Genomic DNA, 20,569 nt, shown 5'->3' on the forward strand with positions numbered 1-20,569 from the left:
GCCCTGAGAGTGACACAGTTCCAACTAACCTGCTGTCCTCGGATCACAGGCCACCTCATTTGTTTGAGTCAACTGTGCGTTTCCTGTTCTGGCTAGTCTCATTTACCCTGCCCTTTCCAATCATTTTTCTCAATATGACCTCCAACACTGTTTGCCAAGAAGGATTTGGCCACTGTTTTGTCCCCTGTCAGAAGGCTTTTAACAGCTGCACAGCAGGCAAAAATTTACTTGGTGCAGCAATTTATCATTCTGCCTCTACTCCTGGCAAGCTGTCCCTGTTGAATTTCTGCCTGTCACAACAGGGCAGACACATGGGGAGGGGCAGAAGATTATAAAACTTGATAGGAAGGGTGTTGGCATGGATTAATGGTCTGTAGACATGGGGAGTTGTGGTCTACTCTTTGACCCAATGAGCCATTGTGGTTATAGTGGCAGAAGGCTGGGCTGTGAGAGGGTAGCACTGGATTCAAATTCTCCTTTCAACCATGAAGTCACTCTCAGCCTCAGAGTTGGTGTGAGGATAAAGGGAGGGGGAGATCATGTGTGCCATACTGACCTCCTTGGAAGATGAATAACTAACCTAAATGTTGACCCTGTGGAAGAGAAGAAGAGTCAGTTCACTGGATCTTGGCCCATGAGTTGCTCTGTGTATATACAGACTGAGTACCCCTTATCCGGAATTCTGAAATATGGAGTATTCTAAAATGCAGAACTTTTTGAACGCCAACATGACTTGTTTTCTTCTTTTAAAAAAAACAATCCTGGGGATTGTGTACGTTGTTGCATTTTCCCCTCTCCACCTCTCAAAGGGGCAAAGACAGAGGCTGGGGTGTCTCAATGGTCCCGTTTGAGAACTCTGGTATAAGGAGTAAATGAAACATAAATTAATTCTGTGTTAGGACTTGGGCCCCATCCCCAAGATCTTGCATTTTGTATATGCAAGTATTCCAAAATACAGAAAAATCCAAAACACTTCTGGTCCTAAGCACTTTGGATAAGGGATGCTTAAGCCCTACCATGATTCTGCAGGGGCGCAGAAAACTCATTGCAGGGGGCTTGAAGACAGAAGTCAGCTTCCTGAGAATCACAGCTTTCATTTTAAGGTTAAAAACAAGGTTCTAGCCCTGATGGTGCCGCTGATATGCTGGAGAATGTATGGGCAGTGCCTGTGGGAATCTCAGCAGTTGCAAAGTATGTGCATGCATGTACTGAATAAGGTTTTCAGGAGGCAGGGAGCACCTTGGTGCCACATATTTCCTCCTTGCCTCTCTCCCCTTCCTAGCAAAACCAGACTAATGATAAAAATGGCAAATTATGTAGAATAAAAGAGAATATATGCAGATCTTCTTAATTTGCATAAATTATACAGAAAGAAGAATTGAGTTTTTTCTCTTTTTGTAAGGAAGCATATGCTGCATACAGTCCCAGGCAGAGAGGTTGTAGGGGGTTCTTGTGAGCAAATGTAGTTGTCACACACATTGGTGGACTGTAGGGATTTCTAAACCATGCGAGACTGAAGGTGGCTGTCTCTGAACTACAGAAGCAGGAAAGTAAGCATGTGATGTGTTTCCTATGGCTTGCCACTCCAAGAAAAAAAATCACATGATCACATCACATGGATGGGGGGCAATATGCTATGGAGGACAGTGTCAATCTTAGCCCTTTAACATGGTGCTGGTATTGAGGAGTAGGGCCAGCTAAAAATCACTCTCATTTTTTTCATTAAAAGGAAACCCATTCTGTTGTAGTCCAAGCATATTTGGATACTGTGTCTGGTGCAGGCTGTGGGGGGCACAATGATCACAGGTAAAAGGGTGACACATTTATCCATTAAGGGCTGAGCCTGAAGGGGAGGGGACCAAAGGGACTGTAAGGAAACTCACCTAGTTGTTGTTTGTGTCTTTTCTCATGGTTCACAGCAATAAAGCATCTGTGCTCACATATTTGGATTTGTGTTCTTTTTCCAAGAAGTGATTTTCAAAAAGTGGCCTGGTCAGCCATTTCTCTGATAGGGCTCCTTGACCTTTAAACAGCTGGGACAGAAAATTCAGCAAATGCTATTACGTCTCCCCTCAGCCTTCCCTTCTCCAGCCTAAACATTCCAAGTTCCTGCAACCTTTCCTCATATGTTTTGTTTTCCAACCCCTGACCATCTCCGATGCCCTTCTCTGAACTTGCTCCAGTTTGGCTGCATCCTTCTTTAAGTGTGGCACCCAAAATTGGAAACAGTAGTCTGGATGAGGTCTGACCAATGCAAAGTAATGTGGAACCGCTGCTCATGCCTTGGAAGTTATGGTTCTACTAATGCAACCAAAAATCACATTAGCCGCCTTTGCAGTCACATCACACTGATGGCTCATGTTCAGCTTGCAATCCGTAACCCTGAGATCGCTTTCACATATTGTACTGGCAAACCAGTGTGCGGAACCGTGCATCTCAAGCCCAGCCATGTGTGTTGAGGATGGGAATTCGTTCCCACGCCGCTCAACAGCTGCTTGATAGAAATTCAACGTAATCAGTTTTCCCCAGTTCTCAGCTTGAGAGGAACACCTCCCTGCCAGATATACTGGCACATGGAAGAGGGAAAAGTATTTGTTCTTTGCTACTGCAGAGTGTAGGACTAGACCTAATTGACTTAAGCTGTGGGAGGGGAGATTTCTGCTGAATATCTGGAAAAATTTCATAACAGTATCAGTGGTTCAACCATGGAACTAATTACAAAAGGAAGTAGTGCATTCTCCTTTGCTGGAGATTTTCAAGCAGAGGCATGACAGCCTTTTTTTTGCAGATACTGTAGAGATTATTTTCGTTCTTCAAACAGGCCTTGAAGGACTAGATGGCCTTGAAGACCCCTTCCAACTCTACAATTCTATGAAAAGTCTGGCCTGGTTGATTTTTGCCCCCAAATCTGTATCATGTTCTTACATGAATGTTTGGATATATAAATACCTGGTGCTACAACATAATCTAGCAATTTGGCCTTTTCCTAAGGCAGCAATTTTCAATCTTTTTCATTTCAAGGCACACTGACAAGGTGCTAAAATCGTCAAGGCACACCATCAGTTGCCTTGACTGGACAATTGATCGTTGCCTTGACAAATCAATTTTTTGACAATTGACAAGGCAAACCACATTGCCTGTAGGAGACTCATAACCCCAATGACCCTCCCCCAAACTCCAGCAGCACACCTGCAGACTATTTGCAGCACCCCAACATGCTGCTGTTGAAAATAGCTGACCTTACAGTAAATTATGACTTTCACAGCAATGAATTGGCAGAGTGTTTTTGACATGGGGCAATGCAGTCCCTGTGGTGTGGGGCAATTTGGTCACTGACTGGATGGTTTTGGGTGTCCCTGTTACATGGGGGGACACAGTTCATGCCAAAAGGGGAAAACTAGACGTTCCTAAGCTGTGTCTAAGCCAGTGATTTTCAATCTTTTTTTTAAATCTCCTGACACACTGACAAAGCGCTAAAATTTTCAGGGCACACCATCAGTTCTTTGACAACTGCCAAGGCACACTGCTCTACCAGTGGGGAGGCGAACATCCCTAATCTTACTAATAAATTATATCATTTGTATGTATTATATCATTTATTTGTGGGAATAAATCCCACAAATTCCTGCAGTACACCTGCAGACCATTTGTGGCACATCAATGTGCCATGGCACACTGGTTGAAAATAACTGGTCTAAGCTGTGACACAAGTCTGGATTCCTATGTTCTCAGCTGCATATAGTCACAAGATCAGAACCTCCTGTCTGGTGGCAAAAGGTGTTTTGATTTTCCTCAATATTTCAGGGATATTTTGCATTTTCAAATAATAATAAACAGTTTGAGTCCATCTGCCCTCCCATCCCAGCAAACAGAGTGACACAGCTGTGTTCATGCAAACATGTTTTTCTACCACTTAGAGGCGAAAAGACCTCTGTGCTGCAGGGACTTCATTATTGATCACCTTTGTAATTATAAAAAAACAACAGCAATTCTTGCTGAACTTGTAATATGTATGGCTGAAGACATTGCAAAATTATGCCACAAGGGACTACAAGTGTGGAACAAGCAAACTTCACTTGAAAAATACAACACCTGATCTCAGCAACTGATCTCAGATTGGCTGTGTCCAACACGTCAGTTCTTTACTGGTGTCTAGCATCCCCAGTTTGTTCAAAATGACCCAGTTTCTCCAGTTCCCCCCTTTTTTCTCCAGTTTCAAAATGACCCAGTTTCTCCAGTTCCCCCCTTTTTTCCAGGTGAACAGACAGAAAAGATTAATCTCAGCCCATTTGGTGCTGCTGCTGGGTTTTACTGGTTCACCCCCATACCATACCAAGTGTTATAATGAAACAGCAGGAAACCAGTAAGGTGCTAGTATGAGTCGGCTCTTGTTTCCATGTATCAGAGCAAATACTAGAACTCTTATTCAGTTGTGTGAGTGTCCTCAAGTTGGCCACTGGTTATTGATTTGTTGGCTGTTGGGAGAGTTATCATTATTTATCATTACATTATTATTGCATTTATGAGGAGGTCCACTGGGGTGACACCACGAGATACAGCTCCAGGTGACATCAACTCTAGTGACGCTACTGCTGAGGAGCACTACTTCCAGGTTTGATGCATCCAAAACACAGAGGTGAAGCCTGGTCTGCTAACCCTTGAAAAACATACTCTAGGCTCTGTGTATGACTTGGGAGTGGTGGTGCCAGAGTACCCTGGGCCCTTGACCAATGTCCCGTTTGGGGGATGCTACACATGCATGCACAAAACACACCCACTGCTGCCACTTGCCTCTTCTCCATCTTCATTCTCTTCCCCCTACCATTTACCTGGATTGGGACCAGGTCAAGAGCAGGGCAGCGATGGGAATGGTGGGAGGGGAGAAAGGAGACTTCCTTCCCTGGCAGCTGAGGAGCTGCCTGCCTCTGGATGGGATGACACCTTCACATGCCTGGAAGTCTCAGTGAGATCCCTCTCTGCCTTTCTTGGCTTCTCCAGGTCATTCCCTGAGAACCTGGAGCGCTTTGCATTGAGCACAAACCCCCAACATATGCCCACGATACAAAGCATAATTTGTGCAACACACTGGATAACCTCCACTCTGCTGCTGGCTTTCTGTCTTCACAGTTTTGTTGCGCGGTTTTCTTGTCCCTGGTTGGGTTTAGCAAAATAAGTTTAATGTAACAGGAATTCTTTGGTATCCTCTGTAAGTGCGTGTTGGGTAGTTGAGGGGTTTGTGTAATTCCTTCAGCTAGAGGGGAGCGTTAGTTGCCCTGGCTCTCAACTCGCACAAATGTTGAAATTGCTTGCCTGTATCTTGACACTGTTCTAGAAGGGCAGGGCCTAGGAGAGGGGGGTAAAGGGGGAAATTTGTGCCCAGGCCCAGGGTCAGAAAGGGGGCCCAGGAGCCAAAGGAGGGGGCCCAGAAATTTCCTGGGATCTTACATTTTACAATCTGACCCAGACTCACTGTCCATGTGGGATGCTGGGGGCATTACCATGGGCACATGGCGGCGACTACTGCAAGAAGCCATACATACCAGGTCCAGGAATGTCTACATTCCTTAACTGTGTCACATTTGAGAGGTGACTGACCTGCTACAGTAGCTCTTTGGTTTGTGGATCTGCTAACCATGAAGGAGAGTAAAGGAGCTCAGATACACAGCTGTGGGACAGTAGCTGTTGCAGAAGTCAGTTTTGGTGTACCCAGGGCGCTTACCATTCTAGTGTGAGCTTAAATACAATGATACTAATCTTTGCAATTATTTTTATATTTAAAGATTTTAGAGAGATTTAGGAGTGTGTTTGATTTTCCATATCTAGCTGCCAACACCGGGCAGACAAATAGACCTGCCTGCTCTGCACTGAGAAGACTGGTAGGCCTGGGCTCCAAAGACTATTCTAGCTGTTGCCACTTTTTGCTGCTATTCTTGCCTGTTTTGCCTTCATTCTGCCACTGCCAGCCCCCCTTTTTGGAAGGGGTCCGAAAGGAACTCTATACCCCCTGATAAAATTCCTCTCAGAGGCCCAGTAGAAGGGACACTCACTGCTTACAGAAAGAGCTCTCTTGTAATCAGGTCCTAGTTTTATACTCTTATCTAGCTCTTCTCCCTAACCTTGTGACTGATTTAAAAAGCTGGCCTTCAAGAGTGGGGCCTCCAGAAGACTAGCATGACTACAGATGGCAATTATAGCTGTAAGGGTACAGCTCTCTGTTAACTGGCTAGGAATTTATCCTTCCTCCTCAATCCAGACAGTGGCTTTTCTTCTTGGGAAAACAAAAGAGCTTGATTGGGTGGAGATGAGTTTTTCTAACCAGATAGCTGCTGAGGAAGATTAGGATGTGGGTCACACCAACCAAAGAACAGTGGCTCTGAAGTGGAAGGCACCTTGGTTGGGTGAAAGCAGTGATGACACCTTGATTTCAATTAGAGCATGAGGCTTCTATTCATTCTTTTGAAGCAACACATTTCAGAGATCATGCACATATCATTTGGTTTCGGGCAGAGGCTCAGCTAGGTGATTTTTCACCTTGAATGTAGAAGTCTACTTTCTATGATTCTGATCAAGTACTATCTTTGGCAAAGCTCTGGTTCTCATTTAGCCAAATGCCAAGTGGAAACAAAAATGTAGCAGTAGGCTATCTGTCAAGTGAGGGACCCTTGGAACTTGCACATTTGGACATTACCTGATTGGAGGAGTGGGCCCACCTGGGTATCTGTCTTGCCCTTGTGGAGGAGAACTGGTGAGAATACGAGCCAATCAGTAAGGTCACTCCTGTCTGTGGTTGGAATTCTGACTCAAAGGAAGAGAAAGACTAAGGCTGCAATCCTAACCTCACTTTCCTGGGAGTAAGTCCCATTAAACACAATAGGACTTACTTCTGAATAGACCTGGTTAGGATTGTGCCCTGTGGCTCTCTCCCCCCATGGCTGCAGAGACCATTGCTGCTTGCCGCTGTATGGCAAAGACCGGTGCTGCTGGTGAGTTACTTATCCCAAACAGGGTAAAATAGACAGAAAAAAAAGCTCAGAAAGAAACAGGGAAACTCAGGGAAATGCAGGGATTCATCACAACACCATCCTATCTAGTACTTTTTGGAATGTGGTGATTCTACCAGCCTGCCCTATTTGTAAGAGTTCAAATAAATGGGACACTATGGAGGAAAAAAAAAAAATCTAGAAGCCAGTCTGGATAAATAGTTATGTGAGCATCAACCAAAATACCAGAAAGTTGTAAGCAGCAAATTTTAAGTTTTCCAGAACAGAGCTTGATCCATGTAGAAAATATTGGGAGAATTCATTCAAGACCTGTTATACAAGCAAAGCAAAAACAAAGGAGGAGAAACTGCACATGATGTAGTAGCACTGCAGGTTAGAATTATTTATGCGGGGATACAAGCACTGTATTATTTAAGGCAAAGTCTAAAGACAGTATTCCACCATTAAAAGCTCTGCTGATGCTCCCATTTAGCTCCACTCTCCCCACAATCGGTTTTTTCTAAAAGGGAGGAAGCTCTGGTAGGGCAAGTGCTTTGTGTGCAAGAGGTCCCATGTTCAGCCTCCTGTATCTCCAAACAGAGCTGAGAAATGCCAGTCTGAAGCACTGCTGCTAGTCAGCGAACAAGAAAAGGCTCGTCTAGCCAGGCCAATTATCTAAGAGCCCAATCCTGAGCTCGGTGCTCTGGCTTTCCGCTGGAGCGCACTGTCGCAAACATGCCGTAAGGCACGTCTGTGAGGCTTACCGCCGGGCCAGTGCCCATGCTAGCCCAGCTCTGGCTAGCACTGGGCCAGAGCCGGGTGGGCGCCCGTCCTTCACTGCTTGGCAGTCTCACGGACCACCGAGCCGTGGCACGGTAAATGGGGGCAGGGAGGGGGCAGGGAAGGAGGCGTTCCGGGGAGGCATGGGGAGGGCGGAGAGAGGATGGGTGGGAGGCGTGACGGGGAGGCAGGGGCAGAGAGAGGGTGGGTGGGAGGTGTTCTGGGGGGAGGGAGCGGAAAGGCAGGAGGGGGGTCCGTTGTAGCTCCACTGCACCGAATCCTGTCCATTCGTGCAGGGCTCGGCGCCCTACACGAACGGCTTTACCGGCGGAAAAGTGAGTAGCCCTATTGCAGGGCTGCTTTCCTTACCTGGGGGAAGGTGATGAATGTCCCCTGCTCCTGAGGTGCCGCCTGCGGCAGGCTGAGGCATACAGGATGTGGCGGCAGCCGTTTGAGGCACCACTGCAACCGCGCACCTCGGGCAGCTCAGGATTGGGCTGTGACTCTCTATAGGCCGCATGATTGTTTGTAATTAGCAGGGCTAACCCTTCGCTCCCTTTCCCACACTCCAAAAATCTTTCCTAGCCTCTTTTTTTTTTAGTAATGTCATGTTCAGCAATCACAATCTGAACCATTTAGCACTTTAGAAATTCCTTCCCTGCTGTGAACATCATCCTGCACTACAAAGCTGCCTAGAAGGACTTAGGGGCTCCTCTTAGGGAGTAGGAACATATTGCAGTGTTTTGCCACTTCTTCTTTACCGATGATAAAAGTCAACTCTCTCTATCTGACCTGCTTGTGGACTGACTGCCACAACTGAGGATCCTTAGGGCCATGGACTCTTCACCTCAGATCACCGGGAGTTCAAGGTCTCTCACCCCCAAGTCCTTTCTAGCTTCCCATGATCCTTAGCAATACTTCAAGTGGCAGCCAGGTTCCATTACTTCATCCTGCCTGCTTGTTATGGGGTTCATTTTTATTGCATTTGTTTTATGAATTTATATAATGGAATATTTACAGCCCAGTTCTATCCAAGGCTTATGATGGAGGATCTTGCAATCCACCACTGTACTGGACTGGTGGCTCAAAAGCCTCACCCTGATTGTGTGCACTGGGGCTGCTAATGCAAATGGCTGGAGGCTCCTCATGTGCAACAGTGGCTCCCTCATGCCCCACTGGAGCAGGTAGGTTGGGGAGGGCCATACAGGGGGTGGTTCAGGGACAGGAGGGGGAGGATTTTGGAGGCACTAACACATGTTGAGATCTCCTTTCCCCACCCTGAAACACCCCCTGGATCTCCTCAGACTTACGCCAACAAAATAGCTGGCATAAATCTGAGGAGACCTATTGGTGGCCCAGCAACCTATAGGGAGCTAAGTAAGAACAATTTTTACTTAGTTCGCCTGGGCCATCTGGTAGCATGATGTGTGTGATCTGGCAGTGGCAACCTGTGCTGTGGGGTGGCAGGGGATAGGTTTGGGCCGTCAATGGAAGATGTCTGTTGATCATTCCTGCTCTGTTACAGTGGAGGACAATTATTCACACCCCATTCCTTTTGATGTCCATTATTCACAGAACCATTCTTCACACCTCATTCCTTTTGTTTTTCTTTTGATGTCTATTTGGGAGTAGCTTTGGTACAAGCTTCAGCCTGTAATCGTCAGCTGCAGATGGCCCCAAGGATGAGGCCATATTATAATAGTAATCAGTTCAATTCTCCCTTATTTCTATGAGCCAGTGGTTATGACAGGTACAGGTACACAAATCTCTTTGTTACCCACAGGGATATGTTGAAAGCTCAACTCTGTGGGGATATGATAATTTCTCATCCTGAAACTAAATGTGAAAATAACAGTCATCTTGCTGAACCCCTATGGATTTCCAGAGTCACCCACCAACTCCACAGCAAAGAAATCCAGCACAAAACATGGCAATACCATATTGAGGATGTTATAAATACACTCAGATCTTTCCAAGTGGGGCTGGGATGGAGAACGGACAGTTCAGAAACCTCAATGCTTTATCTCTAAGATCTAAAACCCACCCAGGACCTGGCTGTATTACGAGTTCTGTATAAGGTTCTTTGCAGAAGGAGTCAGGCTGGTCACCTAAGATGAAAGGTCTGCTTATACTGCTCCTGATTTGGCTGCTACTGTTGTTTCAGCTCCTTTCACAGGCCACTCACTTGCCACTGAAACCAAAGTGTGTCTTGAGTAAGCCTTTTAGACTCCGTGATGACTATTATCAGCCAGGAAACCTCATTGTTGGAGGGAATGTACCCATCCTTCTAAGGATAGACAAGATAGCATCCTTTGAGGACTTTTCCATCATGTGGGATTTCTCCATGTCTCAGTAAGCATTTCTTAATTGTTCCAGGGGGGGGTGCCTTGAGGTTAAATCTTGCATTCTCTGCTCTCATGTTAGATGGATTTCATCCAAAACAGCTCTTCTCATTATCTCATAAACAGAGATCAGAACTATGGTAACACAACTTAAAACAATCTCAGAATATTTTCAATTAAAATGAACATTACCAGTCCAGCCTTTTTATACACAGATTTTTTATACAGGGATTTGACTCAACACGAATGGCCCCTGCAAATGAGAAGGAATGTGCTGATCCCTGGAGAAGAGAAAAAAATGCAGCCCTTTAAAATCACAGTTTAAAAAACTGCTTTTTACTGCTGCAGAGAGACAATCATACAAGCCATACAATCCACAGATTTTTCTATCTCAAAGCTGATGAGAAGGGCCCTTTAAATTAAAGGAAAACAGTCATTTAATAATGCCAGAGAGGGCAGCCTGCAGACAATCCATCAATCATTCTCTCTGCAGGCTTCTCTCCTCCCTTCCCCCTGAGCATGTGAAAGAAGGTTAAATGGCAGAGATTATCACCCTCTCCATTCTTTCCCCCCTTGCTGGGGCTCTGATTGAAACCTAAGCTCCTGGAGAGAGACTGTTTGTTTCTGTGTCCATGACAAAGGTCAGCAAGACTGTTTTTAAATAGCCAGAGCAAAGAAACTTTGTTCTTTAAATTGATTTGCTATTTTCCTTTTTTTGCCATCCAAAAAAATTGGAACCCTCACCAATAATGAGTCTCAACCTGTATATCAAGGATTATGTATGTTCTTCTCATACATATTCCTGATAATACAATTAATGGAAAGTGGGGTCTGGACTACGCGAGGTGTTTTGTACAAGCAACTTGATTATCATCATTTTTTTTTAATCTTGACAAAATCATTACAACCCCTAAATGTTTTCTACTTCAGTCCCAGAAAGCCAAAATGTATTTATTTATTTACATGATTTATAGCCCATCTTTCCCTCTGAATAAACAGAGTGCTCAGGACAGGGTATGACAGAGAGAGAAAATGGTAAAATGCCAAAATAGGAATGAAATATAAAGTGCAACAATCATTAAAATTGTACACGAATTGTATAATTAACGAACTGTACGAAAATGTTGTTTGTACAATTGTACAAATTTTCCAAAAAATTGTACAAAAACAAATTATACAATTAAAATGTGTGCATTTCTGTGATATTTCCAAACTATCTCTTTGGAAAAGAATTGTCATGTGAATCTAGATTTATAAGTTTAAATTTAGCAGACTTTGCTATGTTCTCCATTACTACGCCCTCTCACAATTTAAGCAAGCATTGCTTCGGGCTCAGCCTATTTGGGTCTTGCCACAGTACAGTTTTTTCCCCTGCTGCAGTTTTAAATTGGACTACATCCTGATCATCCCGCTTAGTGCTCAGCTTAATGCCGAGCTGCAGTGCTCAGCTAATAATTCATGATCATCTGGCAATGCATAACTAGTAATGCCCAGAACAGCGCATAGGTACTTGTTCCAATATTTCTTAATATGCAGTTGCCCCCACCACATGAGTACACAAGTTCTTGTGAAAAATACTTTTTCAGACAAGTACCCCCCACGATCCTTTTCAGCCTGTCTGTGGTGAGGTACCACTGTGACATAACAGAAAAACCTTTGAGTTAAACAAGTAGGATAAGGCTGCAGTCCTAGACACACTTTCCATGGAATAAGACCCATTGAACACAACTGGGCGCTTCCGAGTAGACACATATAGAATTGTGCTGTCAGGTACATGAGCTGGTGTCATGCAGCAGTTAGGAAGTCCTCGGTTTGAATGTCACATGTGCTATGAATTCTCCAAGTGACTTTTTCCTTCAGATTCCCAATATCTGTTATATGGGGATAATAAACCTGCCTTACAGGATTTTGGGAGTGATAACAAGCAAAGGCATAATCACTACATAAATTCTTATTATTTCACATGTATTGCCAAAGATACTTAACTATTGAACCTCATTCTTTGTTTCATTGATAAATGCCTTGAAATTTCTTAGATCTGAATATCAGCAAAGTTTTATACATCCTGTACGTGTGGCCCTTTAAACCATTCCTCAACAGTATCTATTGTTCTAAACTAGTTCATTCTCCCATTTAAAATTATGCTGGAGCACTGCATTGGCAATGGGCAAGATCACCCACATATTACACTATACCATGATCCTTTGACTGAATCAGACACCTTGAATTTGTAGGATCTCCCTTATCATCATCCCCCTGATAAAGCTTCCATTTGTTTTCCAACCTAGCACTCTTCTATCTGGCAAAATATTTTCAAAGTGTATGCTTTATAAATGTGAATGCTTGAGTAATCAGTTGAAGGAAGTTTATATTCTTGACGGTTCTGTGTTTGTTTAAATGGAATTGAACCAAATGGACCAGGACTCTCCACTACTCTGCCATGCCTTGGGGTTCCCCTGCCCACTCTACCAAATTAACTCTCATTGCAGACCTGTGCCCAAGAACTACCAGCACATCCTGGCTATAGCATTTGCCATCAGTGAACTGAACAAAGATCCTGTGCTCTTGCCCAACCTTACACTGGGATACCATATTTATGAGGACTACAATTTTGCAGGAAAGACTTACGAGGACACCCTGTCCCTGCTCTCCACCCACAAGCAAATGATTCCTAATTATAAATGTGATAAGCAGGACAAGTTGCTGTCCATCATTGGGGGTCTCAATTCCAAAATGTCATGGCAGATGGCATCCATCTTGGGCATCTTCAAGATCCCACAGGTGGGAATTTGCTTGAGGGATAAAGAGATGTCATATCTTAGGATGTCTGCACAAGAGCCAAAAGAGGAGGAAATTTCTCCTCTTCTATTTTCTTATCAGAAGCCTCTGTCTCCACCAGTTGATGCAAATTCCAGATGTTGACTCAGGAGGATTGGGTACATACTCAAAGACTTCTCTAGATACCTTCATGAAATGAACCTGCTATGATTGCGCATTTGTTTTGGGTAAATTAGTTTCCTCTCTAAGATAGTCTGTCCCTTACAGGGATATATTTTCCAACAATTCAAACTGCAGCATTTTGTTCACAGAAAAAATGTCTTTCCCTCCCCACCTGTTTCTCAATAAAGATCACAAGTGCCAATTAGGTAGTGCCTGTATAATTGCTCTTGTGATGTTTGTTCCCCTATGTTTTGCCTATTTGTGTGTCTAGACACTTTTAATTCTCCAGAAGTTCCTATGCACGTTCAGCAGACTAAAAAGATGCTGGGGCATCCTTTTGGGGCAGCCTCTGTCTTTCGTTTGGAGATGTGACAATCCACTGAATTACCTGTAAACATGGACCAGGTAGATCAAAGGTCAACATGTAACTTGTTTATTAAAAGTCCAAATGAAAAGAGAATTAAACAATATGGGAGGGGGGAAGGGGGGTAGTAACAGTACGAGTAGGCTGATGAAAATACCTAAGAATTGTGACCAGAATGCACAAAAATGGTTTTCATCAAATAAGAACATAAGAAGAGCCCAGCTGGATCAGACCAAAGGCCCATCTAGTCCAGCTTCTGTATCTCACAGTGACCCACCAGATGCCTCAGGGAGCACACAAGATAACAAGAGACCTGCACCCTTGTGCCATCCCTTGCATCTGGCATTCTGAGGTAGCCTACTTCTAAAACCAGGAGGTTGCACGTACCCATCATGCCCTGAACCCTGTGTTGGACTTTTCCTTCAGAAATCTGTTCAATCCCCCTTTAAAGGCATCTAGCCCAGATGCCATCACCACATCATGTGGCAAAGAATTCCACAGACTAATTACATGTTGGGTAAAGAAATATTTTCTTTTCTCTGTTCTAACTCTCCCAACACTCAATTTTAATGGGTGTCTCCTTGTTCTGGTGTTGTGCGAGAGGGAAACGAACATCCCTCTGTCCTCTAAATCAGTGGTATTCAAACTGGGGCGTCGCGATGCCCCAGCCTGTGGGTCCTGGCCTCTGCCCCCTTAAGGGGCGGGGTCAGCCAGGAGACAGGGGGGAGGCAGCCCAAGGCACTTGCCCAAGCCTCCTGCAGCCTCCCAGGGGTGCAGGGAGCCCTGCGCAAACTTCGGCAGGGCTCCCCATGTCAGGAAAAGTGAAAGTGGAGCTATTGTGCCCCACTCTGCAAAACCGGAAGCGGAGCACGATCGCTCCGCTTTCCCTTCTGACGGGGCTGCAGGGACTGGGGTGCACCCTCCAGTCCCTGCAGCAGCCGTCCCTGTGTGCGGGGAGGCCTGCGCAAGCGCCTGCAGGGCTCCCCAGGTCAGGGAAAGGGAGAGTGGGGCAAACGCGCTCTGCTTCTGCTTTAGCAGAGGCAAAGTAGATCGCTCTACTGTCCCTTTCCCTGACCTGGGGCACCCTGCAGGCGCTCGCGCAGGGCTCCCCACACACAAGGATGGCTGCTGCAGGGACTGGTGAGTGCATCCCAGTCCCTGCAGCCCCCTGAGTGACGCGATCCTGGGGATTGTGTTGCTGCCTTCCCCCTGCCCCTGCTGCCTCCCTCCCGCCCCCGCAAAGACTTACTGTGGGTTTCAAACTCCCGGAGAGTTTGAAAACCGCAGCTCTACTTGAATGTGGTAACCATTAATGCCCAGCAGATGGAGCTGGGCAGGGCTAGCTTTAAGACAATTGGACCAATTTCTCCCAGTTGGGCCCTGTGCCTAAGGGGCCATATTGCAATGGATACTTAACACCAACAGTAACTATTATAATTTTCTTCTGAATTCTTAAAAAGTCAGTAGAGTTTTTATTCTGAAATGTGTTTTATTGTACTTGAATTGTACTAAATGTCAATTATAGAACAGTGTAAAATTTATTTCTCCAAAAAAGTTAAACAAATATGTAAATATATATGTACTGTGTATTTTTTAAATGATTTTTTGATTCCTGTAAATATGAATAAACATGAGCAAAAGGTCTGCAAAAGTGCTATTGTAAATCAGTCAATATAGTGAAAAGGTGAAAAATGACTACAGTGCAGAACTCTACAGCAATGCCTGGCTTTTGGTGAACTGTTCCTTCTACGCTTTTTCTTTGAATGATATGTGATCTTATGGGTAATGATAAAGTCCATGTCTTTCCTGTCTTCTTTTTGTAAGAAAGTAGGTTCTCTTTCAGAAACAAGTTACACTCTCCCCACCCCACTCTTCACAGTAAAGTGACACCCCCTCCTTGATCTGGGGATAGGATATCTAGCTGCTACTGGTGGACTGAGGCTAGTAGAAACACAGTACTAAGAGAAAGTCTGCTTTTGATCTGAACAAGTAATACAAATCTATCCATTCCTCATCTTTCAGCTGGGCTTCACATCCTCAGACCCTGTTCTGAGTGACACAATCAATTTCCCCACTTTTTACCAGATTGATCCCAAGTATGACTTTCAGTACATGGGACTAATCCAGTTGCTCCAGCATTTCCAGTGGAACTGGATTGGACTCATTACCTCAGCTGATGACAGTGGAGACAATTTCATCCAGACCCTCACACCAATGCTCACTGCGAATGACATCTGTGTTGACTTCACACAAAGGACCGTACCTGAAATCATGGTTATGAATGTGCTGTCAGAACTACGGTACAATCAACTTTTGACTGTTGTGAAGAGTACAGCCCAGGTGGTGATTGTCTCCGGGGACTCCCATGCGATACAAAACTTTATAGCATCCTTATCTACTTTTGAAGAAGAGGCTGAAACCTCCTTTGGGAAGGTCTGGATCCTGACGTCTGAGTGGGAATTCGCAGCAGTTGGGTTTCACTACCAGTGGCATTCTCTAAAATCCTTCCATGCCTTGTCGTTCAGAATCCACACAAGTGATGTTCCAGGATTCAACCATTTTCTTTGGACTTTAGATCCGTACAGACCCCAGGGAGAGGTCTTTCTCCATGATTGGTGGGAAGTTGCATTTAATTGTGAATTTCTGAAACCAGGTCTTGCCTCTGAAGATGGGAGGAGAAACTGCACAGGGGAGGAGAAGCTGGAGAACCTGCCGGTCTCCGTGTTTGAAATGAGCATGACTGGCCACAGTTACAGCATCTACAATGCTGTGTATTCTGTTGCACATGCGTTACATGCCATGTACTCACTGGAATCAGAACGATCAGGGGTGAAGGATAGCAAGAGGTCATTTCTTCTCAATGTCAGGCCCTTTCAGGTAACATTCTCTTTCAAAGTCGTCTCTCTTTTTGACACATTTAACAGTTAAGAGCATCTCCAGAAGGTGCTTGTTGAACCTCTGCTTGCAGATGTCCAGTGAGGGAGAATTCACCACCTTCCTTGGCAATCTGTTCCATGGCTCAGATGCCCTTACTTTTCAAGCATTTCTTCCTGATGACCAACTAAGATCTCCTCTCTTGCCATTTGTGCCCATTGACTCTAGTTCTACTCTCAGAGGCAGCTGAGAACAAATTTGGTCCTTCTTGACAGCCCTTCAGGTATTTCAAGACTGATCAACAATTGTTCAACAGATGGGACCTACAAATTATTGGTCTATAAATTGAGCCTCTCAAGATTATTTTAATCCTAAATTGGTCTTCCAGGGTGGAAGCTATTCCCCTCCTCAGTTTTCTGTCATCTACAAATTTGATAAGTATCGTTCCTACTCCATCATCCAGAACATTTATAAAAATGTTAAACTGCACAGGGCCCAAGACAGAGCCCTGTGACAGTCTGCTTGATACCTCCCTTCAAGTTGATGGAGAGCCACTGGGAATGGCTGCTAACCAGCTTTGAATCCATTTAACAGTAGTACTCTCTAGCCCACATTTTTACCATTTTATTCACAAAGATATGGGGAACTTAAAAGTCTCAGACTTTGTCAAATGCTTTGCTTAAAATATGGGCATTCCCATGGTCTACCAGGCTAGTCACCCTATCAAAGGAGACATTTTTCTGGCATGACTTATTCTTGACAAACCAATGCTGGTTCCTAGAATTGACTCCATTATTTTTAAAGTACTTATAGGTATTTCACATAGGGTGCAATCCAGCTTTTCACTTGGGCCAGTCCAGGAGGACTGCAAACGTGCCTCTGGCTGAACTGCCTTGGGCTCCTATCCTGCGCTGGATACAACGCAAACCTCTTGGTTTGCCTGTTCCAGCGCAGGATAGGATTGCGCCCTTAATAATCTGTTCCAGAATCTTTCCAGGACTGAAGTTAGATTGAAAAGTCTAGCTTCTCAGACTGAAAAGTCTAGCTTCCTTCCTCCTTTTTAAAGCTAGGGACAACTATGCTTGTCTCCAGTCCTCATCCGTTCTCCATGAGTTCTTACAGACAGCAGCTCTGAGATCACATTTGCCAACTTCTTTAGTGACTGGAGTTGGAGTTCTTCTGGTTTTGTCTTACATTCATTTAAAGTAACTAGGTGCCCCCTTACCCTCTCTTTCCCTGCTGTGAATCATAGTCTGACAGAGCATTCTGCAGTTTCCTATGTCCCATGCTAGCAAAGAAGAATGACATGCCTCTCTAAGCATTGTCTTGACATTATCGGCATTGCCTGCTAACTCAGTATCAATGGAGAAACCACGGAAACCAAAACATCATTCCAGAAATGCACAAAGTTGTAGCTTCCATGGCCTGGTATTTAAAGTCTCAGGATCTTCTCACGCTAGTTTATAAAATTTGCCGTTCCAGATTCATGCTTTCTTGAGGAATGTTGGCTTCAACAACAGCGCTGGAGAGGAAGTGTCTTTTGTAGAAAAAGAGATGAAATTTGCTGGATTTGATATTCTGAACTGGGTCATCTTCTCAAATACATCTTTGGCTCGATGGAAAGTTGGATGGATGGATCCAGTGGCTCCCCTAGGGGCAGATTTTCACATTAACTCTGATGCCATTTTGTGGCCTAACCAGGTGTGAACCAACGGCAGATTTCAGGGTGAAATTGCATTGGAGTATCTTCTGTTGACATCTGTGGTCATGAAATAGCAAGAACTCCTTTTGTGACATTTTTAGAACTGTTCAACCCTGAAGTTCTGGTTATTCAGAAAGTCTCCAGGTCTTTCATACTGCGACACTTTTTTGTTTTCAGACACTGCCTTCTTCACGCTGTGTGGAGTGCTGCTCTTCAGGTCACAGCAGAAAAGTTCCAGAGGGGAAGCCTGTTTGCTGCTATGAATGTGTTGCTTGTCCAGATGGGACCATTTCTAATCAAACAGGCAAGATTCGTCAGATGAACCCATGAATCTATATTAAAATGCTAGTGGGGCATGTCTGTGTGTGTGTATATATGAGGAAATTTTCTGGTGGAAGAATTCACAGATTCAAAAACTTCACAGGTTATCCTGGATGTACCAGGAAACAATGCCATGACATAAAACTGTTGGAGATTGGAGGTCACTGGAAATTAAAACAAGCTGGATCCCCATAGCACACTATCTTCCTAATGTATATAAATCCCTTTCATTGAAAAGGGGAGAAAAGGTTAATCAAAATTATCATTGGCCTTAAGTGCCTTACCTATAAAGAAAGGCAAACATGTTTTTGGGGGGGAGGGAGGTCATTTAGAAAAAAAGGTGAGTTTAAGAGGGACATGATTGAGGCGAGTAAAATTGTACATGACATAGAGAAAGTGGGCTGAGATCATTTTTCTCCCTCTTGCAACTTTAGAACCAGGGTCATCCACTGAAACTGATTGGCAAGTTGTCTGAGACAGACAAAAGGAATTAATTCACACAGCACATAATCAAAATGGCTTTTTGCTGCCACAAGACGTGGCAGGGTCCACTAGGTTTAGACAAATTCATGGAGGACAGATCCATCAATGCCTTCTAGCCAAGGTGGTTCTATGTTACCCCCAGGTTCAAAGACTGTATGAATACCAGTTGCAGAGAGCCCAACCCTATACATGTCTAGAAGTAAGTCCAATTATAGACAATGGGGCTTACTCCCAAATAAGTGTGGATAAGATTGCAGCCCCAGTTGGTCATTGTGGGAAACACAATGTTGTCCTGGATGGACCTTTCTTGAGGTTTCATCCAGCAAGACTCTTGTATGTCCTAGTATTTACATGTCATGGGCAAATGTTTGTTACTATTGAAAGGGAAAACCTAATTCTGTCTGTTCAAGCAGGAGCAACTGGGGATTGTGGAGGTCTGGTAAGTTGTAGAATGGATCATTCTTGTTCGTTGGGTGCAGGCTGAACTGGCACCAAACATGCACAAATATTTGGGGTGCTTAAAGAATGATTACTTGTTCCAGATGCAGTTTCCTGTGTCCAGTGCCCAGATCATCAACAGCCAAGCAAGAGCAAAGACCAGTGTATTCCCAAGATGCTCAACTTCCTTTCATATCAAGAGCTATTGGGGTTTGCTTTAGCTTCTCTTGATCTTTTCCTCTTTCTGATCACATCTCTAGTGCTGGCAACCTTCATTAAACACCGCAACACTCCAGTTGTCAAAGCCAACAACCGAGACCTCACCTATGTCCTTCTCATCTCCCTCCTGCTCTGCTTCCTCTGCTCTTTCCTCTTCATCGGACAACCTGGCAAGGTCACCTGTTTCCTCCGACAAACTGCTTTTGGCATCGTCTTCTCTGTTGCTGTTTCATCTATTTTGGCAAAAACCGTCACAGTGGTTCTGGCCTTCATGGCCACCAAGCCAGGAAACTTTGCAAGAAAAATATTGGGGAGACAACTGACAAACTCCATTGTCCTGCTCTGTCCCCTTATTCAAGCTGTTATCTGTGGAATCTGGCTGACAACATCTCCCCCTTTCCCAAACCTGGACTTCCAATCTCTGGCTGGAGAGATCATAGTGGAATGTCATGAAGGTTCAGTCACCATGTTTTACACTGTGCTGGGTTATATGGGCTTCCTGGCCCTCATGAGTTTCACAGTGGCCTTCCTAGCTAGGAAATTGCCTGACAGTTTTAATGAAGCCAAGTTTATCACCTTCAGCATGCTGGTGTTTTGCAGTGTTTGGGTCTCTTTTGTCCCAACCTACCTGAGCACCAAGGGGAAGTACATGGTGGCCGTGGAGGTCTTCTCCATCTTGGTGTCCAGTGCTGGTCTCCTGGGTTGCATCTTTCTCCCCAAATGCTACATTATTCTTTTGAGACCCGATCTCAATAGCAGAGATCATCTCATGAGCAAAAAGTTTCAGGGAATGTAACAAATGTAACACTTGGAAATGCTGCCAGCTGTTCTAATCAATCACTTACCAGAGTTACTTATAGTCTGTCTTTTGATGGCATTTTAACTGCAAGCCGCTTTGGGAGCTCATGAGTGAAAAATGAAACCAAATTATTCTTCTACCATACAATATACAAAATTTTTTATTTATGATTCATAAATTTTTTTTTGTATATTGTATGGTGGAAGAATAATCCAGTTGTTCCTTTGATCTATTATATTTTTCACGTCACTTCTCAAGGGCAAAGGTTTCTGAAAAGCCAAGAAGATCCATATTCTTGCCTATTCACATGTCTTTACTAATGGTCCT

General features: G+C 44.4%; 1 protein-coding gene across 1 annotated transcript; it reads left to right on the forward strand.

Annotated features, from left to right (window-relative positions):
• The first annotated feature begins 7,715 nt into the window (after positions 1-7,715).
• LOC136659282 (vomeronasal type-2 receptor 26-like) lies at positions 7,716-20,239 on the forward strand. The gene is made up of 5 exons (XM_066636418.1): positions 7,716-7,720; positions 12,592-12,883; positions 15,492-16,283; positions 18,160-18,286; positions 19,329-20,239. Exons 1-5 carry the CDS (start codon positions 7,716-7,718, stop codon positions 20,237-20,239), a joined length of 2,127 nt encoding a protein of 708 aa, XP_066492515.1.
• The last annotated feature ends 330 nt before the right edge of the window (positions 20,240-20,569 follow it).

Source organism: Tiliqua scincoides, chromosome 8 (assembly GCF_035046505.1).
Source record: "Tiliqua scincoides isolate rTilSci1 chromosome 8, rTilSci1.hap2, whole genome shotgun sequence".
Classification (NCBI taxonomy): domain Eukaryota; kingdom Metazoa; phylum Chordata; class Lepidosauria; order Squamata; family Scincidae; genus Tiliqua; species Tiliqua scincoides.

Bases quoted from the DNA above. Each gene is read 5' to 3' on its own strand.
- LOC136659282 (XM_066636418.1), top strand. The intron at 12,884-15,491 runs GTGGGAATTTGC...ACTTTTTACCAG, and splicing joins GCATCTTCAAGATCCCACAG to ATTGATCCCAAGTATGACTT. The intron at 16,284-18,159 runs GTAACATTCTCT...TTTTGTTTTCAG, and splicing joins TCAATGTCAGGCCCTTTCAG to ACACTGCCTTCTTCACGCTG.